General features: G+C 46.5%; 1 protein-coding gene across 1 annotated transcript in view; it reads left to right on the forward strand.

Annotated features, from left to right (window-relative positions):
• Positions 1–25,115, forward strand: part of LOC147108325 (receptor-type tyrosine-protein phosphatase delta-like) — a 620,473-nt gene that overhangs the window by 451,101 nt on the left and 144,257 nt on the right. The window contains exons 20-26 of the mRNA XM_086004913.1: positions 3,877–4,136; positions 4,875–4,965; positions 7,305–7,520; positions 10,709–10,869; positions 14,669–14,680; positions 15,499–15,611; positions 19,862–19,903. Coding sequence (XP_085861039.1) covers positions 3,877–4,136; positions 4,875–4,965; positions 7,305–7,520; positions 10,709–10,869; positions 14,669–14,680; positions 15,499–15,611; positions 19,862–19,903 — 895 coding nt within the window. The remainder of the gene's footprint in view (positions 1–3,876; positions 4,137–4,874; positions 4,966–7,304; positions 7,521–10,708; positions 10,870–14,668; positions 14,681–15,498; positions 15,612–19,861; positions 19,904–25,115) is intronic.

Genomic DNA, 25,115 nt, shown 5'->3' on the forward strand with positions numbered 1-25,115 from the left:
CCCACAGTGCAGATAGAGGCCATTTCGGCCCATCGAGCCTGCACCGACACATATCCCACCCGATCCCCGTAACCCCTACACCAACACATATCCCACCCTATCCCTGTAACCCCACGTATTTAATCCCCCTAACACTAAGGGTCAATTTATCATAGCCAATCAACCTAACCCGCACATCTTTGGACTGTGGGAGGAAACCGGAGCACCCGGAGAAAACCCACGCAAACACGGGGAGAATGTGCAAACTCCACACAGACAGTCGCCCGAGGCCATGTGTTCTTCTTTGAAAAGCAGCCATAGGATCTTTAACGTCCACTGCAACAGGCAAACGTTTCAACTGAGAGCAGCACCTCTGACAGAGCAGCACCTCTGACAGAGCAGCACCTCTGACAGAGCAATACCTCTGACAGAGCAGCACCTCTGACAGAGCAGCACCTCTGACAGAGCAGCACCTCTGACAGAGCAGCACCTCTGACAGTGCAGCACCTCTGACAGTGCAGCACCTCTGACAGAGCAGCACCTCTGACAGAGCAGCACCTCTGACAGTGCAGCACCTCTGACAGTGCAGCACTCCTTCAGTACTGTACTAAAGTGTCAGCTTAGATTATGTGCTCAAGTCCTGGGGAGGGACTTGAACGCACAACCTTCTGACTCAGGTGAGCTGACACTTGACCAAGCTGCTGTTTCTTAAATCGAGCCCCTATTGCTGTGCAGTCCCATCATTGTACTTCCTTATGATGATTTGCCTGCTTTTTGAATCATTTTCACAACTTTCTCATGAAAGGTGGGGTATTTTGCAGGTTAGCCCATCCTTACAGCTAAAGGCGGTTTGATCTGGGTCTAAAATGTTGGCCTAAAGAATTAAGCAGCTGGCTCCATGGTCAATCCAGCAGGTTCTAAGGTTCAATCCCAACAGGTTCTAAGGTTCAATCCCAGCAGGTTCTAAGGTTCAATCCCAACAGGTTCTAAGGTTCAATCCCAGCAGGTTCTAAGGTTCAATCCCAGCAGGTTCTAAGGTTCAATCCCAACAGGTCCTAAGGTTCAATCCCAACAGGTCCTAAGGTTCAATCCCAGCAGGTTCTAAGGTTCAATCCCAGCAGATTCTAAGGTTCAATCCCAGCAGGTTCTAAGGTTCAATCCCAGCAGGTTCTAAGGTTCAATCCCAACAGGTTCTAAGGTTCAATCCCAGCAGGTTCTAAGGTTCAATCCCAACAGGTTCTAAGGTTCAATCCCAGCAGGTTCTAAGGTTCAATCCCAGCAGGTTCTAAAGTTCAGGTCTAGTTTCAATCCCAGCATGTCTCGCTTTCAATCCTTGGACTGTTCTGAGTTAGCTGATTTCAGTCAGGACAACAGCTGTAATTAGCCTCAAAGTTCAAATCAGAAGTCACTAATAATGATTGCGGCTCCTGTTCCTGATGGTGATGGCACCTCTGCTGCAATATACACACATATGGACGGTGGGCGAAGACAGGATGGGCTTGATGGTGATGCCACTGTCCCTCGCTGTCTGTACTCATTTGAGAATGGACAGTATAGCGATGTATTGTAGGGATGTTGGTGTTTATGGAAGTGCACCCTGGATGAGCTGGGAGCATGGAAGGAAACTGAGCAAAAAATTTTAAGTTAAAAGTGAAGGTATTCTTCCCAGGGCAGGCACCCCTCCGGCATATCTTGTTACAGAAAGTCCGTCTAAAATGTATGAAGCTGACTGCCGGGATCTGTATATCTTAATTTGATCTCCTTCCAGTTGTAAAAACTCACAATCAGATGAGAAACAGTCACTGCTTCATGAGGAGAATCCATCTGTCTGCCTCTTTATCTGACTGAATGGAACCCTTATACATAATGTACAATGAGTAACTGTCATCTGCTTTCAAATTCAACCTTGTAATGTCCTTCTGTCAGTCACGTGACGTTGAACATAACATAAGAAATAGGAGCAGGAGTACACCTTACGGCACCGCGAGCCTGCTCCGCCGCTCAGTAGGACTATGGCTGATCTACCTCAACTCCACTTTCTCACTCTATCCCCATATCTCCTGATTCCCTTAGTGTCCAAAAATCTATTGATCTCTGAATATACTCATTGACTGAGCATCCACAGCCTTTTGGGGTAAAGAATTCCAAAGATTCACAACCCTCTGAGTGAAGAAATTTCTCCTCATCTCAGTCCTAAATGGCCGACCCCTTAGACAGAGACTATGAACCCTAGTTCTAGAGTCCCCAGGATGATTTAAAAGGATGATTACAGTAAGGCATTTCCTGACCTATTCCTTGCCCCCTTTGCAAAATTTCACAACACTGTTCTTGCCATGGCTGAGGAATGTGTCTTTGTCCCTATTATTAGATATGTTACAATATAAACAGCCTGTCAGCATCTAGCCTGTCAAGCCCTCTAAGAATTTTATATGTTTCAATGAGATATCCTCTCATTCTTCTAAACTCCAAATATAGGCCCGTTCTACTCAATCTCTCCTCATAGGACCATCCCTCTCATCCCAGGAATCAATTTACTGAACCTTAGCTCCACCCCCTGTAAGGAAAGTATATCCTTCCTTAGGAAAACAGACCAAAACTGTACACAGTACTCCAGGTGTGGTCTCAGCAAAGCCCTATATAATTGCAGCAAGGTGTCCTTACTCTTGTACTCCAATCCCCTTGCAATAAAGACTAACATACCATTTGCCTTCCTAATTGCTTGCTGTATCTGCATGTTAACTTTCTGTGATTTGTGTACAAGGACACCCAAATCCCTCTGGATCCCAACACTTATTAGTTTCTCACCTTTTAAAAAATATTCTGCTTTTCTATTCTTCCTACCAAAGTGGATAATTTCACATTTCCCCACATTGTACTCCATCAGCCACCTTCTTGCCCACTCACCTAACCTGTCTATATCCCTTTGCAGCCTCTTTATGTTCTCCTCACAGCTTACTTTCCCACCTAACTGCATCGTCAGCAAACTTGGATACATTACACTCGGTCCCTTCATCTAAGTCATTAATATAAATTGTAAATAGCTGAGGCCCCAACACGGATCCTTGCAACACCCCACTAATTACAACCTGCTAACCCGAAAATGACCCGTTTATTCCTAGCAGCAAAGGCGCAGTTTGGGATAGTGTCTCGTGTCCCAAAAAAAGAAATAACTTGGATTTATATAGCACCTCAGCATGTCTCAGAAATACTGCAGACAATGAAACGCAGTGACTGTTATGTAGGGAAAAGGCGGCAGCCATTTTGCACATGACTACTAATCAGCTGAATGACCAGTTAATCTGTTTTTAATGGTGTTGATTTGAGGGAGAAGTGTCGGCTAGGTCACCTGGGAGAAACTCAATGCTCTTCTTTGAATAGTGCCACGGGATCCATTGGGTGTAAATTTTCAACTTCGCACTTGCGGCCTTACACCAGAACATCATCCCATTAATATCTATCTGAACCACTGGGACTTTCAGCATCTCATACAAAATCTGGCACCTCCGACTGTGCAACACTCCGTCAGCACTGCACTGGAGTGTCAGCCTGGATTGTATACTCAAGTCTCTGGAGTGGGGCTTGAACCTATGACATTCTGACTCAGGCTAGAGTGCTACCAACTGTAGCATAATCCCAAAAGTGGCACCACTGCAAACACACTTTATGCAGTTTTATTACTTTTTTTTTTAAAGTATATAAAATCAGATGTTTGGGAGTGAGTTTAAAAGCTACAGCATTTGCTCTTTATTAATGATTTCTCGCGATTTGACTCTTTTTGCGAGGCCTTGGTGTGGGTACTGTTCCATACCACAATCCCTGTTCGGTATTTTCAGTTTAAAAGCACCACCTTCTCAGCCCTTGTTTTTCCTGCTTGTTCCCGTCTCTGTTTGTGTCTAGATCCAGTACAAAAACGGTCAGTCCGTTGTCGAGGTGGATGGGCGAGCCACCAAGAAGCTGATCACCAACCTGGAGCCGGACAAGGAGTACTCCTTCGTGCTGACGAACCGCGGCAACACGGTGGGAGGCCTTCAGCAGACGGTATCGGCTCGCACCGCCCCTGCCGTCCTGGGCGGCAAACCGTATCTGATCAAGAAGTTGGAACCTGATGGGACCCTGATGGTCCGGATGCCTGAGGTGGAGACGGTGACCCCAGTCATGTAAGAAAAGCCCGAACATAAAGTGTCCCAATTGTGTTCACATTCACCCGTTTTGTCCTGGGGCTCGGATCACAGGGTATGGATTAGGCTCTCTTGCAAGTCTTTAACTAAAGAGTTTTAATTTTTATAAGGCCTTTACGTATTTTTATTTGCTCTCACTCTCTCTGCTTTGGCGCATCACAGCCTATCCCAACCCTGTCCTCATCCAACACGTTCCAGCAATAGGAGCCACTGGACAGCAATCAGGAGCAGCAACTCCTGCTGGTTACCCCCACCCTGCCTACCACCTCGCACAAGGGAACTGAGGCCCATTGTAGTGGCCCAATTGCTACCCCAATTTAGATCAACTAACTGAACAGCGATGCGCCCAGAAACCTGGACCTTCCTGGTCTTCATGGCCGGGTGCTGCCGTACATTTATCAGTTGAGTCCTTGAGCAGCCCTGTCTTCCATAAATGATTGATTTCTGATCTTCTCGTGAAAGACGAACGCTTTTCTTTCCACAGGGTGATACGTACCACAGATGGCAACCCACGGCTGTGCATCCATAGAGCATGGGGGGGCGAGAGAGCTTCTCACACTCTTGAGGCATTCACACACCGATCCATCATGTAGTGTTTTAATGTCTTTCACAACAGAGTAAATCTCATTGCAAGCTGCCTTCCTACGCTCTGTGTGATTTGTCATCTTGGTTTGTGCGTTGTGAGAAGATGTGCATGCTTTCCGCCTTGTGTTTCAGAGCCTATTACATCGTTGTGGTTCCACTGAAGAAATCACGCGGCAAGTTTATCAACACCTGGCACAGCCCTGACGAAATGGATCTAGAAGAGGTACGTCGGCAAATTCTTCCTTCTCCCATCCCTCGTGTGTTTAGCGCAGCAAGCAGCCCTGTGCCTCCAGAGGCCAGGCGGCAAGTGCTCCGACTCCTCTCCTTTCCCCTCCCCTGCAGTTCTCTCCCCTCCTAGCCGTAAGGTTCCCCTAACGTGACTTTACCAAAGTGGGTGTTCTACGTGTGTGTGAACCCGTCAACTCACCCATGGAGCCCATCGCAGCTGACCCAGTCCGATCCTTCCACCCAGTATCCACACGCGCACTCACGCTCTTCCCAGCACTTTGCTCAGGAGCCTGAGGCCGGGCTGATTTTCTCCTCCCTGACCCCAGCAGATTTTAAGCCAATTGTCGCGCCCTACTGCGACCCCAGCTAACTCAGCACAGGCCGCAGATGACATCTCGGGCTCTCCTGGCCTGTATGGCTTAGTACCACAGTGGGCGGTACATTTACCCACTGAGCCACAAGGGGAGGTGGGGCCGGGGATCCAGAAGCAAACAGCTTCCAGCAGTGCCAGGGCACATTTGGCTGAGAGTGAAACCGGTTTCTTCATTTGTTCCAACACATAATTGGTGTGTGAGAGGCTGTATAACCCCAAAGGTGTCTCTCTGCACCCTGCTGCTCAAATGCTGCTGGCCTGGAACTAGCCTGATCTGCTCTAAGTTGCTCAGATCAACCTCACCCTATAACAGGGGCACCCAACCTTTTGGAACAGGGGAGCAGATCCACGTCACACAACCAGTGAGTGTGCCGCGTGTGAACCCTGAGTTTTACATTTTGCGTGTGACTCGCAAATATTTAAACAAAATATTTCCAAAGATCACATGACTTGAGTATGGACACTACAGTGTGTGTAGTTCCTTACTGACTCGTATAGAAAAATATACGATCTCATGAATGGCACAGAAACCAAAGAATGTAGCATGGCTGCCTCTTCTCCTCAAAGGGGAATAGGGGCACCATCTGAAAACAGATTGCATCAAAGACTTAGTGCCACGTTGCAGGCTGCATTTACTCACTGGAAAAGAAAAATATTCAAATTCTCATACACACAAAATTGGTTGCCTGCTCCTCGCACTCTGTATCCAGGCTCCAGCTGCTGGTCTCAGCCTGGCCTAATCTCTCCACCTCGCTCCACTGTCCTCTACTGCCCTGTCTGTCCCACTGCTACTCACTATTTACTACGTCTGGTCTGTCTCACTGTCCCCTATTGCCCAGTCTGGTCTGTCCTATTGCCTAGTCTGGTCTGTCCTATTGCCCAGTCTGGTCTGTCCTATTGCCCAGTCTGGTCTATCCTATTGCTTAGTCTGGTCTGTCCTATTGCCCAGTCTGGTCTGTCCTATTGCCCAGTCTGGTCTGTCCTATTGCCTAGTCTGGTCTGTCCTATTGCCCAGTCTGGTCTGTCCTATTGCCCAGTCTGGTCTGTCCTATTGCCCAGTCTGGTCTGTCCTATTGCCTAGTCTGGTCTGTCCTATTGCCCATCTGGTCTGTCCTATTGCCCAGTCTGGTCTGTCTCACTGTCCCCTATTGCCCAGTCTGGTCTGTCCTATTGCCTAGTCTGGTCTGTCCTATTGCCCAGTCTGGTCTGTCTCACTGTCCCCTATTGCCTAGTCTGGTCTGTCTCACTGTCCCCTATTGCCCAGTCTGGTCTGTCTCACTGTCCCCTATTGCCCAGTCTGATCTGTCCTATTGCCCAGTCTGGTCTGTCCTATTGCCCAGTCTGGTCTGTCCTATTGCCCAGTCTGGTCTGTCCTATTGCCCAGTCTGGTCTGTCCTATTGCCCAGTCTGGTCTGTCTCACTGTCCCCTATTGCCCAGTCTGGTCTGTCTCACTGTCCCCTATTGCCCAGTCTGGTCTGTCCTATTGCCCAGTCTGGTCTGTCTCACTGTCCCCTATTGCCCAGTCTGGTCTGTCCTATTGCCCAGTCTGGTCTGTCTCACTGTCCCCTATTGCCTAGTCTGGTCTGTCCTATTGCCCAGTCTGGTCTGTCCTATTGCCCAGTCTGGTCTGTCTCACTGTCCCCTATTGCCTAGTCTGGTCTGTCCTATTGCCCAGTCTGGTCTGTCCTATTGCCCAGTCTGGTCTATCCTAATGCCCAGTCTGGTCTGTCCCTCTGCCATTCACTGTCCTGTAATTCCCAGTCTGTTGTGTTGCACTGCTGCCAGTTGCACTGGTTGCTGTTTGTACAATCTTCTCCACCACTGAGATTTCCACGCTCTCCTGGTCCTCCACCATCTTTCGCTCCTCCACCATCTCATGAACTTGTATGGTAAGAGAGCTGAGTGCACATTGCTGGAAAAAGACTGCTTGTCCAAATAAATTCTTTCTTTTCTATTCCAGCTCCTGCAGGATCTGACACGGCGCCGACGCAGAAGCCTCCGTCCCCGCCGGCAACTGGGCCACTCCAAGCCCTATATAGCAGGCCGCTTTGACGTTCTCCCGCAAGAGTTCATTCTTGGTGACCGGGGGTTTTATGGAGGGTTTGAAAACAAGCCGCTAGAGGAGGGTAACAAATATGTATTCTTCATCCTGGGCGTCCTGGACATCCCAGAAGCGGTGAGTGAATGTCTTCTGATGAAGATTATAGCAAACATCTCACCTCATCTCCTACCTTCAATGATGTCATCCACTTCCTGCCCCTCCCAACCCCCCCCACCCCGCTACTTCCTCCTCATCTTCTTGACTTTCCTTTTCTCCAATCCTTTTCTTCAATTCTATCCTCTGGTGTGAGTAATAGAAATGTCACCCAGGTCCTGTAGGGGGCACTCTACTGAGTTTGGAGATAAGCGCCTCGAAAATTGTTGCGGGCGGATTCGGATCGGCCACCCGTTATACGCAGCGCCTGGTATTTAGTTCAATTGCAGTCAATGGAGCCGAATATCCGGCGCTGCATGTAACGGGTGGACGATCCGATACCGCCCGTCTTGCGCCACCGCCTGAGACGAATTTCTAGGCCAAAGTACATTGTTGGGGAAGAGTAGAAGGCGCTTTACTCTGCCACTGGCTGTGCTATACAACTACAACTTGCATTTATATAGCGTAGTAAAACGTCTCGAGGAGCTTCACAGGATTTGACACCGAACCACATGAGATATTAGGACAGGTGACCAAAAGTTTGGTCAAATAGGTAGGTTTTATGGAGCGCCTTAAAGGAGGAAAGAGAGGTAGAGAGGCGGACTGGTTTAGGGGTGTAATTCCAGAGTTTAGGGTCTCGGCAGCTGAAGACACGGCCCCCAATGATGGAGCGATAAACACCTGACCTGGGAGTCCTTGACTCCGACATTGAGTGACCAAAGTGAATAAAGCATACTATCCCTGTCACAAATACTCCTCGGTTTGTAAGGCATAAAAGCTCATCGGAGATCTGAGTTATAAATTATGTTCTTCCTTCAACCTCACTCGGGTTGGCCAGTGTCATCCACCACCATCCTAGCAGGCGGCTAAGCTGGTCCAGTTAACCGCAGTTGGATAGCGTTCAACAGGACTGAATCCAAGGAAAGCTCTGTCTCTTGCCCTAAGTGGCCAAGTGTGACTGTGTAAGAGGAGCTTGTCTTAAAAAGCGTCTATGATGCAGGCATTTGAGATTGTTGCGCAATGTCTTGCCCTAAGGTTTCAGATAAAATACAATCCGTGCTGATTATTGATAACTCGGTAATGACTGAGGGTAGGTTCTGGTCTGACCTGGTAGATTCTGTGTTACATAGAATTACATAGAATGTACAGCACAGAAACAGGCCATTCGGCCCAACAGGTCTTTCCGGTGTTTATGCTCCACACGAGCTTCCTTCCACCCCTCTTCATCTATCCCTATCAGCACAACCGTCTATTCCTTTCTCCCTCGTGTTTACCTAGCTTCCCCTTAAATGTATCTACGCTGTTCACCTCAACCACTCCATGTGGTAGCGAGTTCCATATTCTAACCACTCTCTGGGTAAAGAAGTTTCTCCTGAATTCCCTATTGGATTTATTAGTGACCATCTTATATTTATGGCCCCTAGCTTTGTCTGATCTAAGGAGCAGCCAGATATATTTTGGCCAAACCCAGCCTAATTGGATTCTACATTTCTTCCTGTGCCTTAGGTGCAGAGGGATCTATGAATTACTTTGTGTCTCTTATTATAGGAACAGGCCTGCACTGCCCTTTTGGTAGCTCTTCATCTTTGTAATCCCAATTCGCTGCTTTTTTTCCATATCTCTTAATAGGCTTACTTCCCAGTTAATTATCCATCTTGATTCTGCATCTATGCCCTTCTGGGGCAGTGTGCTCCACACTCTCTCCACCTTTTTTGTGTGAAGCAGTTTCTCCAGAATTCACTTTTAAGCAGCTTACAAGAATTATAAGAGTATGGGGGAAAAATTCAGTTGGTAGCGCCACCCGTTAGCGCCTTAAGAGGGCACTAAGTGGGGCGCAAACCAACTAGCGCCTAGGCGCGGCATTGCCCACGCCTCCCGCAAAATTCAGCGGGAGGTTAGTGGTGGCGCTAACCGGCAACGCCCTGCAGCGCTGCGCCGCTGGCGATGACGTCATTGGTGTGCGCAGCACCCCGTTCACGCTCCGGCCACGATCTTCGGGAGCGCGCCCTGATTTACCGCCGGACACTATGTCCGACAGGGTCAGGGGGGTGTACCTGCGGCCAGGGAGGTGCAATTTAAAGGCGAGGTGCGGGTCGGCCATTTTTGTTGCTGGCCGCCTGCCAGCACCTGCCTGCACTCCCGTCCCCGGCCTCCTGAACCCCCTCCGCGGAGTGCCGGCTGCGCTCCAAGAGCTCAGCACTTCTCTTGGGTGCCGGGCTCTTTTGCCTGCACTCCCAATCCCCGGGGGCCCAGCTGGGCCCCAGGTCGCGCTGCACAAGACCCCTCCCCTTTAAGAAGGGGAGGAAAGCCTGAAATACTGCGGTGCGACGTGCTGCAATGTGTGGCGCTGCGGCACGTAGCGCCACAATATTCACTTGCAGCGCCCCAAGAGGGAGGCGGGGCGCTTCAGTAGCGCCCCGCTTCCCTCTTAGGGCGCAATCACTCAATTTCCGGCGCGGGGGGCGCTAATTTTTCCGGGGCGCTACTTTTAGCGCCCCAGCGAAGTTAGCGCCTCAATTGGGGCGCTACTCAATTTTTAGCCCTATATCTCTTTGTGCTGGATCCCTGTGAAAGATCAATGAGTCGTTTCCTACCTGTCCCATCTATTAGATTCCATTAGGTAGAAACTGCTGTTACCGTACGATAGCTTAACACACTTTTGTCAAACTCCCCCCAGAAAGTGTTACAAGCACTATTACAGTAGCAAAAGAAAAGAAGGACTTGCATTTATATAGCGCCTTTCACGACCACCGGGCATCTCAAACTGCTTTATAGCCAATGAAGTACTTTTGAAGTGTAGTCACTGTTGTAATGTAGGAAACGCAGCAGCCAATTTGCACACAGCAAGCTCCCACAAACAGCAATGTGATAATGACCAGATAAACAGAGGAATTTGATGAGAGTGTGTTAAACAATCATGCAGGAACACCACCGACTGCAATTCCTCGTGTCAGTTACGTTCTCTTGTTGCCATGGCTGAATGTTTTAGAATTGCAGCTGTTGTCAGTATTTGGGAATTATTCCTGAGGTATCCTGTTCTATTTCTCACTGCTTTGATTTATTTTGACTTCTATGAAAATCTTTCAATCCTTTTTTTTTTCATAAAGCAGTCAATGAGAGAGTGCGTGCATGAATTCTATGACTGCCATGTTCTATAATTGTCATTACAGAAAATGTTTGCAGCAAGTCCGTACTCTGACCCCATCCTTTCAGCGGACCCTGACCCACAGCCCATTATCGATGGAGAAGAGGGTCTGATCTGGGTGGTAGGCCCAGTGCTGGCAGTGGTCTTCATCATCTGCATTGTAATTGCCATCCTACTGTACAAAAAGTAAGAGAATCTCTACTGATGGGATTAGGGTAGGTTAGGTGGGTTGGGGCACTGGTTAGCAAGGACTGCATTGGGAATGATAAAGGTAACCTGGGCTAGTGGGTAGTGGTGAATCAGCCATGCTCCTGTCTGCTACTTCCGGGGGAGAGGGCGTGTTCTGTCTGTCCCATCATCCCAAACCTTCCACATTTTTATGAAGTCCCAATTGCTGTTTGGGATTTGAATTGGGGACCGTCTGTTCTGTATGACACGTGCGACGCCAGGTGGTGCCATTACCCATAGGCTATTGGGGTGCTCGACATCAACAATATCATGCCTTTAACATAGTAAAACGTCCCAAGACACTTCACGGGAGTGTTATCAGACAATAAAAATTGACACCGAGCCAAAAAAGGAGCCATTAGGACAGGTGACCAAAAGCTTGGTCAAACAGGTACATTTTAAGCAGCATCTTAAAGGACGAGAGAGGTGGAGAGGTTTAAGGAGGGAATTCCAGAGCTTAGGGCCTAGACAGCTGAAGGCCCGGCCGCCGGGGCGAAGGAAGTAGGGAATGCACAAGAGGCCTGAGTTGGAGGAATACAGATTTCCTGGAGGGCTGGAAAAAATTACAGGAGGTTATTATTTGAATAACATAACAAAGAATTGGGCTCACAGTGCCGTGGTTCAGCGGCCCTCACGAGCTGCGTGGCCTAGGGCCTTGCGCTGCTTTATCTCCATTTCTTGTACATCCTTGATGGGTATACTTCATGCAGCCATCCCTCCTGTGTGATCCAGGACGGCGAGTGCCGGCAGGCTATTTGACCACAGGGGCATCACCCATCGGTCACACCTGTCTACTTCAGGCAGGCCTCACGGAATAGCAATAAGGCGTGGGCAACCTGGCTGTGATTGGGTAACTCAGTACAAACCGGGATTTGAATGCGGGACAGTCTGCTATTTTCAGCTCAGTCAGATTCAGATTCAGATTCAGATTAGATTTATTTGCCATATGTAACAAGTACAATGGAATGCTTGTTCCCCGTAGGGACGCGTCAGCTATACATACAGCGCCGCGTTCAGAGTCAATACAATGGCTTCCCGTGGCAGTGGGAGCACGATGTCCCTCAGCCGCTCCGTCCTCCTCTTCACCGCGGTCTCCTCCTCACTATTGCCGGCTCCACGTGTGGTGGCCTGCTTCTCCCGCTCTGGCCACCATGCCCGGCTCCCCTCCTCCCATCCAGACTGCGAGTTACCCGAAATGGAGCTGCCGGCCGACGTGCTGCAGCGTGTCGTGAGTCTGCTGCTGCTGCTCGTTGCGCTGCGCTCCTCCACCCGACTCGCCGAACACATCGTCGGGATGTGAATGCTCCAATTCAGCCTCCTCTTCACCGTCGCCGGCTCCACGCTCCACGGCCCGGGCCTACTTCTCTCTCTTCGCGGGTCGGCCTCTGGCCGCCATGCTCGGCTCCCCTCCTCCCAGTCGGAATTCCTTCCCGCCGAGGAGCTGCCGGCCGATGTGCTCCAGCGGGTTGGCTTGGCTGCTGTTGCTGCTCACCACGCTGCGCTGCCTCTGCCCGACTCGCTGAGCACCTCGCTCCGGTTGCGGGAGCGAGCGGCGAGAGCTGGCCGCCCGAAGCAGGGAGAGCGATCTCAGCACCGGACCGTCACGGCCGCCGTCTTACACTGGGTGTCGTTTTTATTCACTGAGGGCACTGTATAGTATATCTGAAACATTTTAACCAATTATATATAAGCAAAGAACTGAGAGCTCAGAGAACTGAGATTATAATGTAGGCGTTCAGCACTGAGAGCGAGTTGGAGCTTGTGAGCACTGGTTGTGCAAACTTAAGGATATTGCTGAAGCTGGAGTGGAAGCATCAGAAAAGGAATGTGTAGTTTGGGACGATGCTTATTAGTTAGGCACGATGCAATTACTGGATCCTGTTAACAGTTCATCACAACTTAATGAAATGCATTCCTGAAGTCAGTTATTGGTTACAATACTTCAATTTAATGTGCGTGGGAGTCTTGTTCTGCTTTTGGTCTGTTTAATTTCAGAAGCACAATGAAAATTATGCAACAGGATAAACAACTGCAGTGCAATTGCTGTAGGTTTATTGAGTAATAACCTGCAATTGATTACTGGAGAATTATAGATTATCAGTGATGACCCTACATTGCACAACACCAGATCTAGCTCTGTGCGTGAAGCATGCTGAGATATTGCTCATGGAGCATAATTATTCGACAGGCCTGCGTCCAGTACTATAGGTATCTAAAATGACCTCCTGAAACAGATTAGTCAGTCACTTTAGTCCACACCCTTGGTGGATTCAGCGTAGGGATGCTACACATTTGATTTTGGCTGAGCAGTCCATTTTTTGAGCAAGCTGTGTGAAAATTTTCAAAATGTAAACCAGACAATATTTTTATAGAGTAGTCCTCTGTCCCTCCTCCTGCCTGTTCCTGCGGTCCTCCCATTCCTCCTTCCTCTTCTCACCTCCCTGTCCCTCCCCCAACCAGCAAATCGTATGCTGGCCTTCTTTACAAGAGAATTTGAGTACAGGAGTCAAGAAGTCTTACTCCAATTATATAAGGCCTTGGTGAGACCACACCTGGAGTACTGTGTACAATTTTGGTCTCCTTACCTAAGGAAGGATATACTTGCCATAGAGGGAGTGCAATGAAGGTTCACGAGATTGATTCCTGGGATGGCGGGACTGTCGTATGAGAAGCGATTGAGTAAACTAGGCCTGTATTCTCTTGAATTCAGAAGAATGAGAGGGGATCTCATTGAAGCATACAAAATTATTACAGGGCTTGATAGGGTGGATGCTGGGAGAATGTTTCCCTTGGCTGGGGAGTCTAGAACCAGGGGCCACAGCCTCAGGATAAAGGGTAGGCCATTCAGGACTGAGATGAGAAGAAATTTCTTCACACAGAGGGTGGTGAATCTTTGGAATTCTCTACCCCAGAGGGCTGTGGAGGCTCAGTCATTGGATATATTCAAAACAGAAGTCTGACTAGTAAGGGCATCAAGGGATATGGCGATAGGGCCGGTGAATGGAGTTGAGGCAGAAGATCAGTCATGATCTCATTGATGGCGGAGCAGGCTCGAAGGGCCGAATGGCCGACTCCTGCTTCTATTTCTTATGTTCTTTCCTTCCTTCCTACTCCCTCCTTTCTGTTCTGGACCCTGCATCCTTCCCCTTTCCCGGCGCCCTACCCAGCTGTGGACTTGGCAAAAGCTGACAGCCCTAAACCAGTAATGTTTGGTTAGCTGAGAACACAATGCAAATTGTCAGTATTTTAGAAATAAAATGTGTCTGTGGGGAGTGGGGGGGGGGGGGGGGTGGGGTGGTGGGAGCCTCTTGTTCTGTGTTGCCATGCTTTTTGGGGGTGGGATAATCCAGAAGTTATCCGAGGGAGTTCACTTGGCAGAATGACATAAAGTTAAAATATTAAGCAATTAAAACTCCACCCACAGGCATTGACCATCTGATATTAATTTGCCCTTTCCAGCTTATGGAGCTACTACATACAGTAGTTAATTCTCTCGTCCTACTCCTCAGCACTCTGTCCCGTTTGATGCCATGACTTTCTAAGCTGCCCTTTTTTCATTACTAACTGTTAGTTTTCATAGTGGATCCATTGACTGTATCCAAACAAGTAGGCTTAGCTTGCCAGCCCTCCTGGATGGTAATTGGGTTAATTAGTGAAGGGGCGCTGCCGGCTGCTGTGTTGTGTGTGTGTTATTGACGTTTATATTGAAACATTTACATGGCTCTTATCTTTCCCTTAATGCACTCATCATGGACAGCAAGCCCGACAGGTGAGCAGCCATTTTTAATCTACAGTTCCAGACTATTTTCTATCAATCTGCAGAAATTAATAATTGACTTGCTTTATTTTAATGATTGATGCAATCAGTTTTAATTGTTCTGAAATTGCTGTGTTTTCTTTTAACCAAAAGGTGTGATAAGTTCATCAGTGTGTGCTACTGAGAACTCTGGGTAATCAGGGAGAGCCTCACTGCCTCGCCCCTCAGCCCAGCTGTGCTGAGTCGAGCGCCTCATCCTGATTCCAGAACCAGCTCTTGGTACAAATGAGTTGCAAGATTAATCCTTTGCTTTAAACTGCTCTGTGATTGCCAAATTGAGAGGAAAGAAACAGCACACACAATCTGCCTGATGGGGTGGCTGGATGGTGCAGTGCGTTAGACACGGGCCATTCACCTCGAACCCAGGCTGGAAGGGTCTCCTCTGTCTACTGGCCATTTTGAGCCATGTGGAATGAACTTGGACAGTCTCAGCCCAGCTCCAACACAGCATGGAACTGCCACTGATTTCACCCTGAGAGGCCCAGGAAACCTGGTTTAGGCAACAGAAAAATACAGAGCTCCTGATTATGGGGCACAATAGAATGGAGCTTTACTTGGAAGCTTACCATGCTATATCTTTCAGGGAGTGTTTGGTGCTGAAATGGAAATCTTCAATATTTGAAGCACCAACATCCTTCCCCATGATGAGCACAAAATTCACGCACAAAAATGATCCATGTTTGTAGTGGCTGACTGTAGTGATCTATAAGTGACCAGTTATCGCGGCAGATCTGCAACCTAACTTTGCATTCATTTCATTCTAATGACAGAAAACGTAAAGAAAGCGATCCTAGAACCAAGTGTCTTCTCAACAATGCAGAGGTGCCGTCCCATCATCCCACGGACCCAGTAGAAATGAGACGCATCAACTTTCAGACGCCAGGTAAAGCTGAGTCCATCTAACTGGCTGCACTGTGTATTAGTGCTACTGGAATAATCGAAGATGTTCTTGAATTTAATTTTTCAATGTTTAGTGAATGCCGAGTTCACAGTTTTAGCTGCAGTGTGTTTCCTCAGGAGCCCCCTAACCTCAAACTGTTTGGGAGCCTGTGAATAAAGGGAGGTTACTGGAGGCCTCAGAAACCAGGGGCTGGATTATGTTTCCTTCCCTGGGTGTCATTGGCATTGTTGCCTCAGCCAGGGTATCCTTTCCGGCAGCACAGAGCATTGCTTTGCAGCACTGAACAGCTGTCGGATAGTTATTGCGTAATGTCGATCTACTTTTGAGCCAGTGGTCTTGAAGTCAGGGGAAGGACTGAGAAGGGAAAAATAACTTGCAAGGGGGCACAATGTAAGTACAGGAGCCAATTCATCCCCTAAAGGTTTAAAGAAAAAGCTTGGGATTTTTGGTGCAAACACCTGTTTTGGCCCTCTGACCGCCCCCACCACATCTCTTTCCCTACACCTCCTTCTCTTTCACCCTCACCCCCAGTTTACCCTCCATTGAAGAGTCGACCATCTTAACATTGCTGCGGCCTGTATCCCCTCCATCATAGTGTGCTAAATTGGAAGGTGGGGCATTCATTTGGGTCATGTCAAGATTGTTTTGTATCACAGAATGAGAATATAGTGCACTTTTTAAAAAATTTGGTCCGAACCTCAACACACCAGTGATTATAGGTGAAATCTCACAGGGCCACATCCAGGACACCCACGCTTCCTGCAGGTTACTTATTTATCAGCGTTTGGTCTTTTCAGTGGCACGCTCGCCAGTCCAGTGCAGACACACATTTTCTAACGTCCAAAGGCTGGAATATGTCACAACTCACAGGGAGGAGGTTGCCATGGAGGTCAGTGGAACATATACTTCTGCCTTGCATGCTGCGCAGAGTTGTAATGTTGGGGCGTTGTGCTATAGAGACATACACATACTGCAATTATCGGGGAGCAATGTAGAGATTTCCCATTCTCTTTCCACCAGCACTGATACAGATCTGGTATTCACATAGATTGACCACTACTGTCAAGAATATGAGTGTTATCAGTCACATTCTGGACTGTGAATGGTTTTGAACTAACCCGCTGGCCAAGCTCCAATCCTGTTTGGCTCTTGGAAGGAATCTGAATCGCAGAATATCTCACAAATCAAATTGTGGTATCTGTTGAATTGGCGGAGCTATTTATAAGTAGTGAAGGGCTTTCCTGACCCCTTCTGCAGACAGGCTCAGGTCTGTGTTTCTCCCTTGGTTTCTGTGATGATCGGCAAACAGCACTGCTACTTCCTTCCAGTGTTTCTAGCCTGGTTAGAGGGTTTACAGTATGGAAGAGGATAATTGAGGATAGCAAACTGAAGGTAGGCCCAAGACACAAGGCATTGCATGGGTTCTAATTTCCTGCTTTTAGACAGGCAAGGCATTTCCAGGGATGGAGGAAGCTGGGCCAAGTTGCATCATTCTTGACCATCTCCCAGCTTTCTCAAGAGTGGGAGTGGCAAAGGCCCAGGAGCCTGGTGTGTGCCTGACCTCTCAGTCAAGGAATGTTGTGTGGTGTGGGTGGGCTTAAAAAGAGCAACAGAAAATTCAACCAGAGTGAAGGCAAGGGGATATTTGGTCTCAGTCCTACCCTGTAGGAGATGAAGTAATTTCAAATGTCAACCCTTTTAAATATTACGTTTTGTCAAATATTGAAATGTGCACCTTTTTAACGTGACACCCCACGATGGATTATCGACTCGGGTGTCCTTACTGATGGCTGAGAAATATGATGCTCAACCAAATGTTAAACCTTCAGTAGAATTCTACCACCAAAGTGATTAATGAAACAACCAGGCAGAAATTAGTAGTTTGTTCATCAGATACAGAGATTAGTTTTTGACTGGGGAAATGTTTGGCCGCCTCAGCCGTGTCATTAGTTGGGCCCCACAGTGCAGGAGACGGCAGTGATGCTGCGAAGCATCGTCTCGGAATGGCGGCAGGTGGGTTTGGACCCACCGTTCCCCACAGCTGAGTTACCAATCCCCACCATGCAGGCACTAAGTGAACAGGGCGAGAGGGACAAAACGGGAGACCCAGAGCTGTTCCTGCACACCCCATACTGGTCAACTAGAAAACAGCATGACCAGAGGGATAGCAACAGGTTGCTATAGCTCATCTTGTTGATCAGCGAAGGCAACCACCGAAAAAAGTGGGGCATAAAATGAGATGTTTTAATTTTTTTTTCCAAAAAGGTGTAGTTGTTGTGGAAGATCCCATCACAGAGAATAATATTTTTACAATATATTACAAAGTTATTATGCAGGACCATTTTGAGAGATATTATTGCATTTGAAGGAAGTAACTATGCTGGATCCCAGGAGGCACTGCTTGAGGGTGTCCACACTTGTGGGTGTTTACCTAGCAACCAGTTGAATTATCGCTTATGATTGGCTCTGCCATTACTTTGGGCAATCCAGTGAACCAATCATTTGGCACGTTTGAGGAATTTCTTGACGTCTATCTATCAATAAGCTCAGAAGGGTGTTTTATCATCCAGGTTTGGCAACACAAGATGGCTGTTTGTGCTAATGCATCATGGGTAAATGATGTGACTGGGTGCCAAGTAATCAGCAGGCTTTGTTTGTTCTACATTAGTCGATGGGTTTCTGGCATCACATGCACATTGGATGTCGAAGAATTCAGTAATTGGTCACTGTTTCCAGGTCAGAACACTAGCTGGACTTAATTGGGCGTAAATAATAGCTTCTCCAATACTGGTGACTAGATCCAAACTAGTCAATGGTGGAATTGGCATTCTTGACCTTGTAAATGGGGCTGCTGAGTCTCTGACCCCCCCCCTGTTTACAGTACATGGTTTGTTCTAGAACAAATTACAAAGGATTCAACTTGGGGGCGAAGCCTATCTGGTCTCACACCTGGGTCACCTGGGGATGCAGGTAATGGGGGTGGCATTGGGGGAGACCCAGTGTGGTAATATGACGTACCTGTGCGGTGTTTCACCTTGTGTGCCTGCACATCTGGTTTAAATGCATGGGTGGTGGGTTCTCAGAGATCATGACTCCTCCCTGTTCAAAAAAACTCTCTTTTACACCCCCCGCTCTTCAGTTAGTGAGCATGATTATGGCTGCTCCACTCTCCCAGCCAGCAGCAAAGGCTGACCCAGTCCCAGGGTCAGTTGCCGCTCTGTGCTGAGTTAGATGATCTCAGACGGGCTCCACGAGAGTGCTACAATTGGCCCCAGTGTCCTTGGGCTAGGCAGTGGGTAGGCAGCCAAGGTTCATCAGTGTACTGTGAGTCCTGGTGGGGGAAATATGTGGGCGAGGCCGTCGGGTGAGGGCAGGATTATGGTGACCTCCACGGGCCACTACACTGTCGACACTCCATTAAGGCTCATGCACCAAGATACCAGAACACCGTCGGTGTCTGTGGAACCGTACCCCAGCAAGAGCCAGCACCTTCAGGAAAGGAGAGGAGAAAACAGATGAGATGGGGATAGGGTTGACAACCCTCCTGGATTGCCCTGGAGTCTCCAGGGGACATTAAAGATTAACCTCCAGGACACTGCCGCCAGCAACCCAGGAGAAAGATCATAGGGGCAAACATTGTGTGTGTTTTTCATTTTTGTTTAATTAGTTGTAAAAATATTTAGACGGATTGAAAAAAAAGGCTGCTTCACTGAGCGAGGCAGTTGGAGGTGGGAGGTCATGTGATGGAACTCCAGGAATATGTCTAACCAGAGTTGGTAAACCCAAGACGGGGTGAGGTTGGGAGAAAAAGAGTCTGATTGTGGACTCCACCCTGCCATTTATCCACCCTCGACCCCCACCCTCGACCCCTACATCTTGCCAGAACCCTACCCAAACCCCCACCGGATCAGCTGATACCATAGTCATTCTGGGTACATGCCCTTGTAAACGGGGGCCCCGGCATTTCAGACAGTCCCACGTGGACACAGTGACAACGGTTGTGTTTAAAGCAAAACGAGCCACTGGAGAGAGAAAGAAAAGAGAAAGAGGTAAGAAAGTCTTAACAAATGGTTGAGTTCTTTCAGAGGGCCAGATTGGAATCCGACTGTTTACTCGTGCATTTGTTTGTTTGTTTGAGTTCCTGTTTTATTTTCTGTTATCGCCCCCTTGAGTTGCGTTCTGCCAACCTGTAGATTTAAGTGTGTTCACGTGCTGATGTTTCTTTTTCACAGAATCTGTTGTCAGCAGCCCCCTCAGTGAACCCGAATTTGCAAGTTAGTTCCCACTTGCATTTTACGCCTACTGTTTTGTTGGCTTATTTGATTTTGTTTTGTTTTATTTTTAATATATATAATATATATATAGAGATATATATATATATATATATATATGTATGTATGTATAATCTATGTTTCTTATCCACCTCTTGGTGTATTTTTTAATGTGTTTCTCTCTCGAGGCTCCTGGCTGCTCATTGGCTAAGCTTTTACCTCCTCACACTTTTGCATGTTTTTAGCTGTTTGTTTCGAATGTTAACCCTTTCCAGCCCAGGGTTATCTGCAGATTTGTGGTTTCATCAGTTTCACCTGGTGGTCATTTGGGCTTGAGGATGTTTGGGGTGGAGGAGGGGCTGGGAAGGAGGGCGAGCGGGAGGGGTTGCTAGTCTGGGGGTTAACACACCAGGTGCCAGCCTTTGGGTCTCTTGAGATCTGAAGAGTGGATTTGTTGTCCAAAGCGCAGTTTCCGCCATTAACTCACGACTGTACTTGGGCGGCAGTGGCGATGGGCGTTCCCACCTCAACACAGAAATGGTCATTCAGGTTTTTTTGGGGGGGAGGGGGATGTCCAAGTTGTGACCCAATTCAGACTGATCTGGATTGAGAAAACCAAGCTGAGACCTGATCTCTGAGACCATTAGACCATTATAGTCTTACGGATATTGCGTAAAGTCTCATGTAATCCCTATCACAGAATTTCCACACATCTTCACTCTGACCCATGCCACATCTATCCTCCACATATCACCATTCTCTCTCCTGCTGAAATACTGCAGTAGATCTTTTTTGCTATGTTATTCTAAATCACGACAAATGGACACTTCTGAGGTACTTCCTCAATGATTCCGAAGGGCAAACAATGCTGGAAAAGGATTACTGTGGTCTTCCACCATGCTTAAATCAGTTTTAAACCCACTCTTCTCATTAAACAAAACATCTCTTTCCCTACCCCACCCCCAGAAGTGATCCCCTGCTCCGTGCTGAAAGCAGCCATTCCGGCTCTGATTTGCTCAGTGGGCTAGGCTAAGCAGGAGTCTTTTTCTCCAGACATAGAGAATGTTGCTTCACAAAAGAATCTTGGCCTGGACTTACCATTAGGTGGCGCTGGTTTTTTTCAGCGCAGTTCACCCGAAATCGGCCAAACCAGCGCAAAAGTTTACTGAATTTCAAGTGCAAATTGCGTCCAGCGCAGACAGAGCTTCCGCGATCTTTTAATCACAATTGCAAGTTTCCGCTAATTGCGCCCATTTGTAGCCTCAAGGAGGCTCTAACAATTAAGCTTTTTTTGAGGCACAAGGACACTAATAGGCACGTTTTAAAAGCTTTTGAATTTTTTTTGCATTGACTAACAAACTGACTACTGTACACCGATGTAAATAGTAAATGGTCCTGTATAGTTTTTTTTAAGTCATTTTCAGTTATTTAAGATCAGGTTACTCGCAGATGGTGGACTCGACACTCTGTGATTAAAAATGCTTATTTTTTGTGACAAACCCATTTTCAGCACCAAGCTGCCACTCTTAAATATATTGAGGAATATTTTTTAAAGCAAAACATTTTATTAAATATTAAAACTCTGCCCGATTGCAGTGGTTCATGGCAGGTTTTACACTTCTCAAAACTAGTGCAATTCGCGCCAGGATCGCCGATTGCACCCAAAGTGGAAACTCCGGGCCCTTTTCTTTCTGTCTTTCATTTCCCCCTTCCATACCCGTTGACTACACACACACACCTCAGTTATCATCAACCAGCTAATCATGCTGGGATTATTAAAAAACTGCTCCTCTCCCCACCAATTAGATTTTTTTTTAAATAATGGAGAACTAAGTAACAACATAGCTTAATAATAATGAATATTGCAACATAATTTTACATAAAATTGGCAAATATTATACAAAAATCATTTCAGATTAAATTCAGATAACCAGTGCACTCACGTAGATCCAGATAGGCCCGACTCCATTAGTGGATTTTGGCTAGAAGACAAGGCATTACAAGTATGGAAAGAGCTAAGGTGTGCCCATTGCCATCAACAGGTGGTGGGCAGTTATTCTGTAACCAAAGGGGTTAGAATTTATCTTTCTTCGACTCCAGTCTTGCCCCATAATTTAAGATAGAACTTGCATTTGTCAGCACCTTATCACATCTCTCAGGAATGCTTCACATACAATGTGAAGTTACTGTTGATAAGACCGTTCTTCACCGTAATGGGAAGTGTTAGGTTGGCGAGTGAGTGCCACTCAATAAGGCAGTGACCAGTGCATCTCTTGTATATTTGCAGGCTGTGTAGATAGTAGTATCAGACTGGGCCGGGAAGGGGGAGGTGAGGGCATGGGGGAAGGCAGCCCTATATCAGAGTGCCTTACCTTTTTGAAATCCACCCTGTTTATGGGCCTGGAGCTGTGCTCCCTTTTTCATCCCTTTAGAAAGATCCCAGTCTTGGAAGCGATGGGATTCGACCTGCTTAAATGTCGACACACAGATACTACTGTTTGACAGATGCCATCTTTTTGGGACGCTATGGTGCTATTATAGTAATCCCCAACATTGATCAGGTGCTATTATAGTAATCCCCAACATTGATCAGGTGCTATTATAGTAATCCCCAACATTGATCAGGTGCTATTATAGTAATCCCCAACATTGATCAGGTGCTATTATAGTAATCCCCAACATTGATCAGGTGCTATTATAGTAATCCCCAACATTGATCAGGCTCTATTATAGTAATCCCCAACATTGATCAGGTGCTATTATAGTAATCCCCAACATTGATCAGGTGCTATTATAGTAATCCCCAACATTGATCAGGTGCTATTATAGTAATCCCCAACATTGATCAGGTGCTATTATAGTAATCCCCAACATTGATCAGGTGCTATTATAGTAATCCCCAACATTGATCAGGTGCTATTATAGTAATCCCCAACATTGATCAGGTGCTATTATAGTAATCCCCAACATTGATCAGGTGCTATTATAGTAATCCCCAACATTGATCAGGTGCTATTATAGTAATCCCCAACATTGATCAGGTGCTATTATAGTAATCCCCAACATTGATCAGGCTCTATTATAGTAATCCCCAACATTGATCAGGCTCTATTATAGTAATCCCCAACATTGATCAGGCTCTATTATAGTAATCCCCAACATTGATCAGGTGCTATTATAGTAATCCCCAACATTGATCAGGTGCTATTATAGTAATCCCCAACATTGATCAGGTGCTATTATAGTAATCCCCAACATTGATCAGGTGCTATTATAGTAATCCCCAACATTGATCAGGTGCTATTATAGTAATCCCCAACATTGATCAGGTGCTATTATAGTAATCCCCAACATTGATCAGGCTCTATTATAGTAATCCCCAACATTGATCAGGTGCTATTATAGTAATCCCCAACATTGATCAGGTGCTATTATAGTAATCCCCAACATTGATCAGGTGCTATTATAGTAATCCCCAACATTGATCAGGTGCTATTATAGTAATCCCCAACATTGATCAGGTGCTATTATAGTAATCCCCAACATTGATCAGGTGCTATTATAGTAATCCCCAACATTGATCAGGTGCTATTATAGTAATCCCCAACATTGATCAGGTGCTATTATAGTAATCCCCAACATTGATCAGGTGCTATTATAGTAATCCCCAACATTGATCAGGTGCTATTATAGTAATCCCCAACATTGATCAGGCTCTATTATAGTAATCCCCAACATTGATCAGGTGCTATTATAGTAATCCCCAACATTGATCAGGTTCTATTATAGTAATCCCCAACATTGATCAGGCTCTATTATAGTAATCCCCAACATTGATCAGGTGCTATTATAGTAATCCCCAACATTGATCAGGTGCTATTATAGTAATCCCCAACATTGATCAGGTGCTATTATAGTAATCCCCAACATTGATCAGGTTCTATTATAGTAATCCCCAACATTGATCAGGCTCTATTATAGTAATCCCCAACATTGATCAGGTGCTATTATAGTAATCCCCAACATTGATCAGGTGCTATTATAGTAATCCCCAACATTGATCAGGCTCTATTATAGTAATCCCCAACATTGATCAGGCTCTATTATAGTAATCCCCAACATTGATCAGGTGCTATTATAGTAATCCCCAACATTGATCAGGTGCTATTATAGTAATCCCCAACATTGATCAGGCTCTATTATAGTAATCCCCAACATTGATCAGGTGCTATTATAGTAATCCCCAACATTGATCAGGTGCTATTATAGTAATCCCCAACATTGATCAGGCTCTATTATAGTAATCCCCAACATTGATCAGGTGCTATTATAGTAATCCCCAACATTGATCAGGTGCTATTATAGTAATCCCCAACATTGATCAGGTGCTATTATAGTAATCCCCAACATTGATCAGGTGCTATTATAGTAATCCCCAACATTGATCAGGTGCTATTATAGTAATCCCCAACATTGATCAGGTGCTATTATAGTAATCCCCAACATTGATCAGGTGCTATTATAGTAATCCCCAACATTGATCAGGCTCTATTATAGTAATCCCCAACATTGATCAGGCTCTATTATAGTAATCCCCAACATTGATCAGGTGCTATTATAGTAATCCCCAACATTGATCAGGTGCTATTATAGTAATCCCCAACATTGATCAGGCTCTATTATAGTAATCCCCAACATTGATCAGGTGCTATTATAGTAATCCCCAACATTGATCAGGTGCTATTATAGTAATCCCCAACATTGATCAGGCTCTATTATAGTAATCCCCAACATTGATCAGGTGCTATTATAGTAATCCCCAACATTGATCAGGTGCTATTATAGTAATCCCCAACATTGATCAGGCTCTATTATAGTAATCCCCAACATTGATCAGGCTCTATTATAGTAATCCCCAACATTGATCAGATGCTATTATAGTAATCCCCAACATTGATCAGGCTCTATTATAGTAATCCCCAACATTGATCAGGCTCTATTATAGTAATCCCCAACATTGATCAGGTGCTATTATAGTAATCCCCAACATTGATCAGGCTCTATTATAGTAATCCCCAACATTGATCAGGTGCTATTATAGTAATCCCCAACATTGATCAGGTGCTATTATAGTAATCCCCAACATTGATCAGGTGCTATTATAGTAATCCCCAACATTGATCAGGTGCTATTATAGTAATCCCCAACATTGATC

The sequence above is a fragment of the Somniosus microcephalus genome, chromosome 13 (genome assembly GCF_052327205.1).
Source record: "Somniosus microcephalus isolate GS21.2 chromosome 13, FLI_Smic_1.0, whole genome shotgun sequence".
Taxonomy (NCBI): Eukaryota; Metazoa; Chordata; class Chondrichthyes; order Squaliformes; family Somniosidae; genus Somniosus; species Somniosus microcephalus.